A 13,778-nucleotide genomic window follows, 5' to 3' on the forward strand; every position below is an offset into this window, starting at 1 on the left:
AGAATTTCTCTAGAAAATTGTACTTATGTTGTTTTATTAATGGATTGATCCTTCAAGAAGCACTAACAAAAATCTGAAGGGGAAGTTGAATTTGAAACTTAACCCAGTATTACAGTTTTTCTGGGAGGGAGACAGAGATGGGCTTTATGGGGCACTAATATCTGTATGTAAGTTCATTTTCACAAAATCCAAAAAAGCTGAAGTAGCAAAATGCTCTGTAAAATTGTCCTTTTGAGAGAGGCAGGAAAAAGGGGGAGATGACACATGTACAGTTTTTTTTCCCTCTTTGCTTTGCTGCAGTGTTTATATTGAATTTGGCAGCAACTTTATCGCCAGTGAGGTTTTGCTAACCAAGCTAAATGTGCAGCACCAAATCTTTCTAAGGCAGAAAATCGAACTGTTCCTGCTGCTAAGTGTACACCTCCCTATGGCACACACAGTTAATTTGACATTGGTGAGTTCTAAGCTCATTGGGAGATGCCTGAAATCAGTAAAATTGCAAGCTAGTTCAATCAATCATCTGCTTGCCTGCCTTCTGCTGTGTTGCTGTCATGACTTTTCACCCAGGCAGGGTGCTGCTTTTATCTTTTTTTTTTTCAGGTCTTGAAGTCTCAGGCTTACCTGCCATCAAGAGACCCCTCAGGACACTTCCTTATGGCAGTCGACCACTGTTTCTCTATCAAGGGTCAAGGCACAGTGATGACAGGGACTATTCTTTCTGGCTCTGTTAGCCTTGGTGACAATGTGGAGATTCCTGCCCTGAAGGTGAGTCTCTCATTTTCATTCCCCCTGGTTTTCCTGATAGAAAGAAACACTCAACAAAGAAGAGAGTGTTCTCATCCGATCTGAATTATTTTCAGTTTTTATTTTTGTACTCTATTATAACCCAGCTTATAACAGTAAGAGGCATTTTTAAATAAGTCAGTAAAGTTACCTGCCCAGTAATTTAGTTGGATAGAGAAGACTGATCTAGATTAGCATGTTAGGCTTTCAAATTCAAAGAAGCAAAGTGGGCGTGTTTCCAAGCTGGGATGCACCCAAGGACTGAGCAAGGTTTGAGGGAGGTTACTCTCATTTGAGATGTGCTGCAGTGAGGTGGTTTGCAAAAGAGTCCATGAAGGTAGGCTTCCAGAAATGTCTGAAAGCAAAGGTAATGACAAGAAGAGGACATTGAAATGCTTGATGCACATTCTCTGTTTGCTGATGCTTTGTGTCAGCATGTTTTGAGAGAACTGCTGGGATACAGGAGGTGGCTTGCTGCTATTGGGCTCTTCAGAGAGCCTGTAGAAAGTCAAAGAGACCTTCCAATGGCCTTTGAACTGCTCAACTGTTGTAACTATTCAATTTCCTTAAAATATATTCATCCTTTAAAAGAAAACAAAGTGACTTTATGCTTGGAACATGTGAAATCTATTTCACAGGTGCTGATTATCACTGCTTTATTTTCCCTTAGTATTAATTGCCCAAAGTGAATTAAGACTTGAGGATTTTGCATCTGCCACTTAAATGTGGACTGAGCTGATTACATTCTGTGGGCAGGCAAGTTCTGGCCTAACAAGCCTGGATGGGACTCCTTTGCTGCTGTCAGTATTATCTTCAAGTCATTTTACTATAAGGACCTTAATGTTTCATTGAGTGAGGATGCTGTTTTCTCATTTTTCCCTGTACTGTTTGGGCAAGTGAAGGGCTACAGGAGGCATCCTAATTTCACCTGAGGTATTTGGCTGGTAGTGGACAGTTCATTTCTGGCCAGCCTATTCAGTGATACCTGTGGCCATCTAGTTCATATCCTACTGTCCTTTGCATGGAAATGATTTGTACCATACATACTCTGACATTTCTGCTTACCCAGTCGACTTCCTCACTGCCCATATTCTCATTTACAGCATGCAGTCTATTTTGGGAGCCATGCTTTCAATTCCTGTATGGAATATGCTGGCTGGGATTGTAGCTGTAGCTTCAGCCTCTCCTGGTTTCCACTTGGCAGCGTTCTTTCCTCTGCTGTTGTGTCCTGTTCTCAGTCCTGGGCCTGCCTGTGCTTGGGGTCCAAAGAGGGCCAAGTAGTCAGGAGTGCAAGGAGTGGGAGATGGCTCCTGCCCAAACAGGGCCTTGCATAGTGAGTTCAGTGCTTTCTTTCTGGCATAGCATTTGCCAAACTTCCTGTCATTTTGTGCTCCAGGAGAAGGGGGAGACGGGGCAAAGTAATTATTTCTTGCAAAGAAAGAATGCATCACTAGATTATATCTGGAAATGACTATTCTGCTTTTCATCTGTAGTCCAAGAATGTTTTGAAGAAATGTGTTTAGAACTAAATCTGCTTTTTGAGAATCCATATGAAGGAAGAAATGACAAAAGTATAGTAAGTAACTTGTGAATTGGTATTTAAAAATGGAAATAGACTTTGTATGTTTTCCAACAGTGGAAAAGACTTTGTGTGAGTTTTTTAGTGGGCTTTCTTCCCAGGTGACTGGGAGAGTAGTCACTGAAGTGACAGACAACTTAGCAGATGAACAAGTCATTTGCAAAGACAAGCCAGATCACTTGGTTCTTATGGCATTAACAACTTCCCTCAAAGTTTTAGTTATTTTTTCAGTTGCTGTTAATGAATTAAACCTTCCACTGCTGTGGGTGAAATGGGAGATGTGTCCATGCCTTGGGATAATAATAACTGTGGGCAGAATTTTGTATTTTGGGCACTAGCAACTTGTGGGCATTCATCTTCATGTTGCACAGGTATGGAAACCAAGGCACAGTAGAAGGAAGCAATGTTTGTAAGTGTGAGCTGTGTGTTGTACTTACCCCTGCCAGCATCATGCAGAGCTGGGTTAGGATACCTATAAAAGGTCAAACCTTTCTCAGGCATACAAGGTAACGGAGGAAGCACATTTCACAACACATTGTGGTTTATGACTCTCTCTGACCTTTTTTTGCCCTGACCCAATGGTAACTGAGATTGACAGCTGGTACATTTAGGGACGTTACAAACTAGCTGCTTTTTTTTAAATTTGAAGAACCCTCTCCCCAAATGAAGTGGCATCACCTTCCAGTTCTGCTAATGGACTTCGACATCTTTGACCGCTTGAACCTGCACAAAGGAGGGACACAGCAATTAAAAATAAACAGTGACATTCTCAAATGCCCATGCTGGCTCTGATTGAGGCTGAGAGCACCAGCAGTGCATGGATTCCTTTATGCTTTGCCTATGTAAATTGCCATCTGGGGTTGATTATCCATATAGCAAAAAGAAAAATTATATATATGTGTTTCGCAAAAAGCTTTGACACAGCAAACAGTTCGCTATCCAATTGAGTTAGTACTATTTGCTCCTTAGCACTTGAAATCCACCTTGAAGAGCATGAACCTAGGATTTCTGCAGCAAAAACATAGTGTTGGCAGAATTCTGAATGTCATTTAAGATTATTTCAGTGGTCTTATAATCTCTATAGTCTTTGAGTTTATAAACTGCAACAACTTGTGACACTTCTATTTCTGCTTTATAAAAGTTACTGGAGTTTGAATAATAAGAATTTTTTGCAATTTAGTTTTGTTTTTATTTTACTGATATCTAAAGTATCTGTTGTTTAGAGATTTCACTTTAAATGAGGATGAATGTCAAACTCCAGTGCTGCTGGGCCTTTTTATAGCACACTTAACTGAAAAAGAAAAGTGTTTTCATTTCAGTAGAGGAAGGTATCTTTTGCCTTCCTTATCCAGGTGAAAGAAATTGTAGAAAAGGTCAAGTCTGAATTGGGTGAGGAGGCAGAGAGGGATGTGCACAGCTCATGGATCTGGTTATCCTGGAAGTGTCCACTCAGCATTGCCTTGCTGTGATCAGGGCTGTGGGTATACAAGACCCCAAGCACAGATGTGGCAGCCCAGTATGAAGACCACTGCTGGGGCTCTATTTCAGGAATTGTAAGAAGTAGAAACTTTTCTCTTTTCTTATAGTCAGGTTCCTGTTTGTCCTCTTTAATGAATTGCTAACGAATGCTGGAGCAGATTGATGCGAGCTGAGTGGCTGGTGAAGGTAAATAACTCTGTGAAGTGCAGTGCTGCTATTTGTACTGTGTGTGTGTGTCAGAAGTTGTGAGTGTCTCGAATGCTGAGTAGCTGTGTTCCTGCTGAGTGGTTACATTCATGTTTTTCTTTAAGGGATCATGTGGGGATTCTCACTCTGCTGAATCTGAATAACATATCTGGTGTTGTATTGTAAAAAGTTGTTTCTTGTGTAATAAATCTCGTTAAAAGGAAAGAGAAATATTCTTACCAGTTCCAACCTTGGCCATCCTGGAGGTTGGTACTAGTCAATTGCCATTTTTAGCGTGGAGCATCTCTGTTTCAGAAGTTGCAATCACACTTACAAAATGCTCCCCTCCTGCTGGAGAGCAGTTATACAGATTGTTTCAGTACTCAGGTGAACTTTTGCAAGCTCATGTGAGACTTAGATATGAAAAATGTGAGGAACTTGCTTCTGTTTATCTCATCAAGCCTCCCAGTAAATGAGAGTGTTGGTTGAGCCCAGTAGTGATTCTGTCTTGGCAAGAGCCTATTGACTGTCAAATTATACTGACTTTATGAACCTTAAAGAAGCATATTCTTGCATGATACTGAGAAGCTTCATGGCTTCATATACTTTCACCATATATGTTTCCTCCTAAGCTTTTTTTTATTGGCTAGATAACCTTGGTCTGTGTTTTGGCAAATGTTCTGTAGCTTTTATTACTGATACAACAAAAAAATTCCCCACTGTCTGATAGAATAACTCAAATAGTATTTGCAAGGTATTTCCCTCAAACCATTGTAGCTGTTAAAATTGTAACAGAGATCTGCTTTTGTCCATGTAAGTACCTCAGTCTGTCTCATGTCCCAGGACCTCTGATTAGTGAGCTTTAGTATGTGTATACATGTATCAAGAACTAATTTTAGTTTATTTAAGGACTTTTGCACAATCAGAGTTGCACAGTTAAGCCTTGTCAGAGGACAGTTAAGTCTCAGAAAACAAACTTGGATCAAACTCCACTGAATTGGATCACAAGATGTTTTTTATGTGGACTTTCATGGTGCAGTTTTAAAGAAGTTTTTGCTTTTACTATTTTGACCACTTTGGACCTCCTAATATGCCCCTTCCAAACTCCAGTCAATGTTGATTGCTTTTAGCAGACGGAGAGAACCCTTGCTGTATATTCTGAGTATGTCTGAATACTGCTTCTACATGTCTTTTTTCTTGTGCTGCTTGGGTTTTTCTTGCCCAATACTGGTATAAACAGCCTTTAAAATACAACAAGTCCTCTGCTGGTGGGGAGTTTTACTTGCCTTGAGCATTTTCTTTTTCACTCATTGGAGTGCTGTGAAGAAGGGCAGTTCAGAGAATTGAGTTGAGAAAGAATCACCTAAATGTAGCTGGTAAATTGTGAAGAGGTAGCTTATGGTGTATATTAAAAGATGTGAGTGCAAAAATGCAAGAACCTGAAATCCTAAAGCAATAAATGAAATGTAGAAACATAATGTTTTACTTGGGGTTTAATTCAGGACAAGAATGAAACTATTTTTATTATTTGTCTGCTGCTTGAAACACGGGTTATGGTTTTTTGGAGATTTTCTTCTTTCCTAGAAAACATCAGTGTGAATCCTACTGGTTTTGCATCTGCTGTGGCATTACTTAAAAGCAAAATATGCAGGATTTGGCTTATACTGGAAAGTACTCTGCTTTGAGCATTTAGGATATTATCAGTTGTTTTGGAAGAACAAAATTGCTCTGCACAGTTCTTTGTGGTTAAGTGGAGGATGAAGGATCTGATCCTGTGCCTGTGGAATGAAATTTAGATCTGGCAATAAAAACTTCTCAAATCTTTTTGGCTCAGTCTCTTAAGAGAATAAGAGTAGCAGATGCTGAGTTCTTTCTGAAGATCAGTTCCCTCATTTTCAAGCATGGTTTTGTAACTTTTTACTGTGTGGTTTGTTTGGTTTTGTTTTCTTATTTCTGTTTTAGTTCACATTTTTAAAAAACCCAAACCAACACCAAGCCCTCAAAAAAAAAAAAGCCTAAAGACTGCGAAGCACAAAATCCATTTTAAGTTTGTATTAAAAAAACAAAATTGTGGTTAACTGTAGACCTTTAAACTTACAAAAACCCCTTCAGGAATAAAAATGTTCAGCAAGAGAAATTTTCTGTTGCTATTCATTCTCTACCTGTTACCGAAGTACAATGTTTAGTTCAAAACACTTGCAATTTTTTATTGAATATCATGTAGGTATAGTAAAGTGAGGGAGCAAGATAAAGGACTTTGTGCATTAAGGTTTGTCTTATTCAGGACCAGGGATAATACATAATAGATATATGTTGTGGGGCTTTTGATTTTTTTGTACTTGGTCTGAGCAGAAGGGAAGGAAGCCAGGGGAGAGCAGCCAACCTGAGCAGTGCTAATCCAAACCATACACTCTATTTCTGGAGCTTGTGTGTCTAATGTGATCTCTGTAGGCAGAAAAGTGGCCTAGTCAGTGCTGGCCAATTAACTCTTCAAATACTGAAATTCAACTGCAGCTTTTCTGCTTTTATTGGAGGTCTAGGTGTACCTTGTGCTCCCTGCCAGATAGAGACAGTTGGGTGAAGATTGGGTAATTTTTCTCATCCATTAAAAGGCAAAGCATATGAGTTTCTTCCTGCAGTGAATCTGAAGAGAGTTGTAACTTATGTGTTGCTTCTGTCTATTTAAATAATCTTAAAATGTCTGTTGTGATCAAGGCTCCACCTGGACATGCAGCACTGCTGGAAACAGCATTGCTCTCCAAGGTACAGTTAACTTCTGCAGCATTTCCATGGCACTGCTTGCTTGTGCAGGGTTATCTGCAGTGTTGACTGGTAGTGGCTAATGCATGAGATTAATTTGGAGTGTGTTATTTTGTGCCATTGCCATGCAGATAATTTTGCCTTAATATTTAGTTAGTGCAGAGAGCTGTTACTGTCTAAGAACTGGCACACTCTTTAGTGGGGCTGAAAGTGAAAAAATAACGCAAGATGATCTTGACTCTAAGTAGAAGAAAATACTGTGTGACATGAATGTCGTACTTTTATTTTATATGATGACTGATTTTCTTAGATAAGTCAAGATAGATTTTTTTCTGTCAAGATTTCAGTAAAAATTTTGTCCCATGAGAACTGCTAGAAAAACTAAAGAAAATTGTGACAGAAATAAAAGATGGGGAAGAAACTGAGCTGAAGAAGAAGGAACCATTGTACTGACAGGAAAATGATCCAGGCAGAGTTGTTCTGAGGTTGGTCTTGGCACTGAAGTGTGATGTCTTGTGAAGCAAGATAGCATATGCATCAGTGACTGCATGTGCTGTCCCCCATGTATGTAGGAGTTCTCCCCACTCATTTGCCTCTTTAGTGTCCTCTTGGGCCTCCTGGAGGCTGCTGGCTGATGTGATGTCCATGTGTAGTCTCTCACGCTCAGTATTCTGTAGCTCTTTTGGAATTACCAGCATACTGGGTTGCAGGATCTGATGGTAAATCCCAGTGCACAAGTGTGCCACAAATGGAGAAATGGGTTTTGTTTTTGTTTGCTACATGAATGAGCAGTTTGGCTCTTCTATAGCAAAACATGAAGATAAACAAATATGCAGATTTGTTACTCCAAAATGACGTTGAAAAGAAAACTAAACATCTAATGAGCTACTCCTGACATCTAGATTTTTCTGCATTCTCTCAAATTTCTGTGTCTGCTCACTCTTACTTTTTCTCCTCCCTGTGCTTTTTTTGTCCATTTCTACCTTCCTTTCCAGTCTCAGAGCTTGCTCTTCAAAGTGATTGGTCATTTCTACTTATACCATAGATTGAAGAAACTTTTTTCTTCTTGCATTTTCTCATCTGCTGTTGCAAATTTGAGCTGTGACTAGGATGCAGCTGAACAAAAAGGCACATATTATCCTGGAACTTAGTAGGTAACATCTTTCCTGTTGAGCCATTGCAGCTCCAGGGATCCAGTGTTGTGTTCCTGGCTTTGTGTACCCTGGGGTTCAAGATCAGTTTGGAACTAAGTTAATGGGCATTGCTGTAGTAGTCACAAGTTTCATCCAAATGCCTTTTTGTTTAACTTGAGGGTAACACCTTAAAGCAAAGGATGGCTGGATTGTGTTTGCATAACTTGTTTGCTTAAGCATTGCCGCTGCCAGGTCATTAACTTTATTTTTATTTCTTTTAATTTACCAGGTAGAATTGTTTTCAGTGCAGTTTAATTGAAAGCAGACCCACATGCATGTACACAAACAGTTGGAGCAGGAATCTTAGTGGGATGCTTGAATAGTAATTGGGAAGGTAACCTCCTGTAAGGCGCACACAGCCTTCACATGGCATTGCTGCTGGGAATTTAACTTTATTAGAAGGCTTAGTGAAGGCAGAGAGGAGTTCTCATGTTTTAAATATTCAAATTCAAGTGCTGGAGGCTTTGGCAAAATTTCAGTAATCAGAATGAAGGGAGGGAATGTCAGTCTTCTTCTTGGTCATCCATACACAGTACAATTCCTCATTTGATGAGGCTTTTAGAAGCAGAACAGCTCAGCAAGTGCCACATTAACTAAGCTGTGGTCTGTAAGTTATAAAGTTCTGCTCCGCTCTGGCCACTGGCAAAGAAAGGATCTGAATATTGAAAACATTACTTAACCAATGCTGCTGAAAATAAATATGACCCAGAGACAGAAGAAAATGGATTAGTGCATAACTGCTCAGAAATCTGTATTTATTACCAGAGTACTTTCTTGAAATATTCCTATAACACCATAGGAAGTTCTGTGGATTTCATGCCTTGTACTGTGTGTTTCTGAGAGGGCTTCACTTAGAGAACTCTCTGCAATTTATTCTTTGATACTGACATGAAAATTATGTGAGAATTTACTTTGCTCTTAAGGGTTTATTCAGCTCCTCACCTGAATCATCATATGCCTGTACCAATAACATGTATTGCTGAAACTAAATGTGAGATGCATCTTTTCACTAAAATATTCCCATCACTTCATGTTATAATACTTGGTGCAGTTTGAATTGGAAAAGTTAATGCTAGAGAGAGCCAATATTTACAGTATCAGCTGGAATGCTATAATTAGTTTAGCTGCCCAGATAGTGCTGTGATGAACATGATACGAATGCCTAGATAGAGATTTCCATTTGCAACTGTCTGAAATGAAAGCTGCAAACTCCCAGGCTCTTCATGGGAGTAAAGATTAGCTTCAAAGCATATAACATAAAATTAGCTTCTCTTTCTTTCTCCTTTAATGAATAAATAATCAAAAATAAACATTTCACACTTTAGAAGAAGCAAGGAAAGCTCAAATAGCCTTTTAAAGAGTCTCTTTAGCTAATACATCTTTAAATACTAAAATTGTAGACTTAAAAACTGTCAGGTCTTTGTGAAAGATTTACTAGTTGAACTGTCCCCCTCTAGGCAACCTGTATTTAAGATATATTCCCTCAATATATGTCTATAGGGTATGTAATAGGTTCTGCAGAAGAATAGCAGAGGTGGCCTTAATCCTTGTGCAGTTTAGGTGGCAGAAATCAGCCATGAGAACAGATTAACTCATGGAAATAAATAACCCCAGTGTATATATACAGCTGTCAAGGTTTTTTCTTCAACAGAAAGGGGATAGAGGTATGGAAACCAAGTCAGAAATTTGTTTGTCATGTAAGTTTTGTCTGGGGCTTCAGAATGTCTAGAAGTTTTTCTGCTCTTTCTTGGTATTCCTTTAACTTGTTTTTGTTTTCTTAATTTCAATAACTGTATTGTAGTTGCTTTTTCTTAATATTAATTATGTGATGAATTTCAATAGACTGTTATGCTAAGCATCCCTAGAGGAGGTTTTTGTCTGATGTGCAATACCTAGTACATAGGACTGCAAAAAGTTAATTGGTGGCTTAAGGAAAAAATAGGTACTGTTATTAATAAGTTCATTTTTGAAATATGGGTATTATTCATGAGGTATTTTCTTGCCTAGTTGAAGATGTCAGTCCTGCTGGTGGAGATTAGCTGACAACAATTTAAAGTCTTGAGGGAGTGAGGAATATGCAGGTATACATACCACAAACACTCAAAACAAAACCACAGAAAAAAAGGGAAGCTTGAAAGTATGTATTTTTACTAAAGGATTAGAATAAATGTTCAGTACATGAAATAAATGTCCAGTTTGGCCTTGAGTCAGCGCAGAGCAACACCAGTTGGTTTTGTCTAAATGCAGATCTTTGTAAAATAAAGTAAAATACAACAGTAAATCCCACTGGGAACTATTTTGCATTTGGTTTTAGGAGGGAGTTGGAGTCAAGTGGTGATTGAACAAGAATAATGTTTTGTATAACATGTGTTTCTGTTTCAAATGTTCCCTTTTCTGTTGCTGACATGATGTTCTTGTTTGGGGAAAAGCAGTTGTGTGTACAAAGAGTATTAAAGTGGCAAAGACCCTGATATTAATGCTTCCTTCCAGCCTTGTCAAGGGCTGCTCTGTTGTTTGGGTCTAGAGGAGGTTATTGGATATCTTCACCCCAGGATAGGTCTTCAATCTCCTAAGGGTGGAGGTGGAGAAACTTCTCTAAAATAGGGATACAGAGCGAGGCCCCGGCTTGTTCTGAGCCCTCTGGTGAATCTGAGATGTTACCTAAGAGTGAAGTTTAGTATCATTTATGCTGGTGTGTTAATATATTTCAGGCATGTATTTCCCTAAATAGTAGCAAAATGGTGGAAAATTACTGGGTTGGTAGGAATCTGAGTGTCTGCTTTTCTTTCTTGCAGAAAGCACTAACAGATTAGTCTAAAGTTCTAAAATACAATTGTGGTCAAACATTTTTCGTTGTACAAATGTTGGGGTTTTTTCAGATCTTTCCTCTCACTTGTCTTTGCCATGTTTTCATCTTCACTTTTCCTGCCTGCTCATCCTTTCTGTGGATGTTGTTAAGTTCTGTTTTTCAATCAGCGTTCCAGATGTGTGATCTGTGCAGGTAGTGCATCCCTGGTTGTCAGAGCTGAGATCACAGCTCTGGCTGCACTTCTGGAGACGTCCTTGGAGATTTTAAGGTCTTTGTGGCAGGGGGGGATTTTTTTACAACTTGAGGTTTACTGTTGGGAATAGAGAGAATGGGATTAGTAAGAGTAAGGAGAACATTTTTAGGGAAGGCAATTGTGGCTTCATCTGCCTCCACCTCTGTAAAACATGTATATACTGAACCAGTTTGGGTGGTTACTAGAAACATTGAGGTGCTTTTTCTTAAAGGGATGTTTTTGGCAGGAAATTAATCAGTATTTTTGGAAAAATGACAGTAATTCTCTAGTAAAAACACACAAATAAGAATGTGAAGGTAAGGGTTCTATTCAGTTGGTTTATGAGTTTTTGTGGTTTTTGGTTTTTTGTTTGTGAATTTTTGGTTTTTTTTAGTTTTCAGGAGGATGGGGGTTTTGGGTTTTTTTGTTTTGTTTATTTAAATAAGGGTGGTTCTAATTCTTGTCTGAGGGTTTCATGTGTTCAATATTGGCAAGATGCTTTGAAGGTGCATATATGGGGAAAGAGATAGGCAAAGAAGTTTTTACATCAGATTTAAATGGAGTAGGGGAGAAAGAAAAGTTAATGCTCAGGCATAGTTCTGTGGTTATAGTGTGACTCACAAGAAAGACTTAGTCCATGTGACACATACATTACAAACAGTTGTAAAAACATGCCTTTAGATATCCAGAATGAGGAGTGGGCTGAGTTAATGTTATTCTGAATCCATAACATTCACGTTTTCTGGCACAGTGAGAGTAATGCTGCAAATCAAACGTTGTATTACTGCTCTTGCTTTTACATGACTTTGTTGTCCCTGATGGACAATGTCCTTTCTGATCACCTAGAAATGAAATTTTACTCCTGCCTTTCATTTTTTCCATGCCATCTAGTGATACTGACACTAGGGCTTTTTATCTGAGTCAGGATTTAGATACACTTCGACAGGGAACTCACTGATGTGATTTAAAATTTTATAGTTATGTGAACTGCTTTAAAGTACATGCTGATTTTCTTGCTGTTTTCCTACCTATGAAGAATCAAATTTTCAGGTTAGATTTATGTTTAAATGTGATTAAGTTTTTATTAATGTCTCCCTCAATCTCCGTTGTGTGGTGATAATTTTCCTCAGTGTATTTGCATAAATAAAATTGCAAACCATTGGAACCATACCTGTATCTGGGCATGGCCATATAGAAATGAGTCTTCTATCTTCCTAATGTTTTGTAGGTCATTAATATTCATTGGTAATCTTTGTTCAGAATTTCAATTCTTGTGTTTTAAGTTTTTGAAAGTAGTGGATTTCTTAAGTTCAGTCTTGGGTCTAAAGAAGACATTATAAACACTTAATAGTTTTAAAAGAAACTTTTTAGAAACTACAGTACCTGTGGCATGTGCTGTATCTAAAAGGGGCTTTTATATTTTTATTTCAGAAGAGTTGTTTGGTTTTTTCCTAGAAAGCAATGAAAATGAGTCTTTTTTGTGATAAAGATTGAGCTTTAGGATCTGTTTCAGATTCTGTTTAATCTTAGCTTTAACAAAGTTAAGATTTCATTCTGTGTTTAAATCCCCTTGCTAACATAATTTATTCCATCTATTTTTTTTACCTGTGTTTGTAAGTCAGCTACTAAGACCTCCAGTAGGTTGATAAAGAAACTAAGAACAGCATGTGAAAAGAAAAAAATCTTCTCCATATGCAGCAATTGCAACAAGTGGGATTTGGTTTGAGAGGCTGAATGTATCTCTTACACTGATAGTAACAGGAAAGTTTGAGTGCACAGAGATGTCACAGCAGCTCTCGAAAGTTGAATGTGTAGGGGATTTTTGTTTTTTTGGGGGGTGGTTGTGAGAGTGGTTGTTAGATTTTTCTAATATAGATACTAAAAGTTCAAGTCACAAAGGAAAACAAATTCCCAGAGATGCTGATTATCCCATTTACCACTCAAATAATTTGCAGCCACGAGATCTCAGCTTTAATATAAAGCAGACTGCTGTGATTTAATGATAGATTTAGTTATTTAATTGTAAAAAAGGCCAATGAAATATCATAAATGTGGGGGTTTTGGTACTAAGAGTTTCCCCTGTTACATTTAAAGAACATATTAGATTCATTTCTCATATGCAATTTTTCATGTGGCAGTTCTACCTAGATTGAGTTTGTAGTGCTCTGATAATGATCAGAATTCTGGAATAATGAAAAATAAATCAGAGTTGGAACAGGCAAATATGTGTGCTTTTGAACCTGCAGAGTTATTTTTTATCTTTTTTTATTTGTTCATAAATAAAACAAGCTTTAGTTTCTTTGAAGCAGACATCGCTCTGCAAATAGGAGAAGCTGAAACCAGCACAGGCAGGTGTTGAGCAAATGTCTCCAGTGAGCTTTCACAAAGGTTGTGTTACAGATTTTTCATTCTTTTTATTAGCCTGCTCAGAATCTCACTTCTCAGGTTTGTACTTAATTGCTGGGTGATTCTGTGATATAAACCTCCAGATGTTTACCTGTTGTTTAAACCTGATTCCAGCCATTCTCCCAAGCAACAGTTGTTTACCCCTTGTACAGCCAAGGCTCACTCAGGTACCTTCTCCTCAGAGCTGGAATGTTGTTGCTTCAAGGTAATTTTAACAGACAAATTTACAGGACCACACACACTTGGGGTATGTAGTTGTACCTTTTGAATCACACTTACGAAAATGTAGGTGATTTAAGTGTTCCAAAAACATGAGCGTTTTCAACCTCATCAATTATTTTTAATATTAAA

General features: G+C 38.2%; 1 protein-coding gene across 2 annotated transcripts in view; it reads left to right on the plus strand.

The window, feature by feature from the left end:
- Positions 1-13,778, plus strand: part of EEFSEC (eukaryotic elongation factor, selenocysteine-tRNA specific) — a 125,442-nt gene that overhangs the window by 35,325 nt on the left and 76,339 nt on the right. For both annotated transcript variants that reach the window (XM_005485408.4, XM_074549792.1), the window contains exon 4: positions 601-765. In XM_005485408.4, coding sequence (XP_005485465.2) covers positions 601-765 — 165 coding nt within the window. The remainder of the gene's footprint in view (positions 1-600; positions 766-13,778) is intronic.

Source organism: Zonotrichia albicollis, chromosome 12 (genome assembly GCF_047830755.1).
Source record: "Zonotrichia albicollis isolate bZonAlb1 chromosome 12, bZonAlb1.hap1, whole genome shotgun sequence".
Taxonomy (NCBI): Eukaryota; Metazoa; Chordata; class Aves; order Passeriformes; family Passerellidae; genus Zonotrichia; species Zonotrichia albicollis.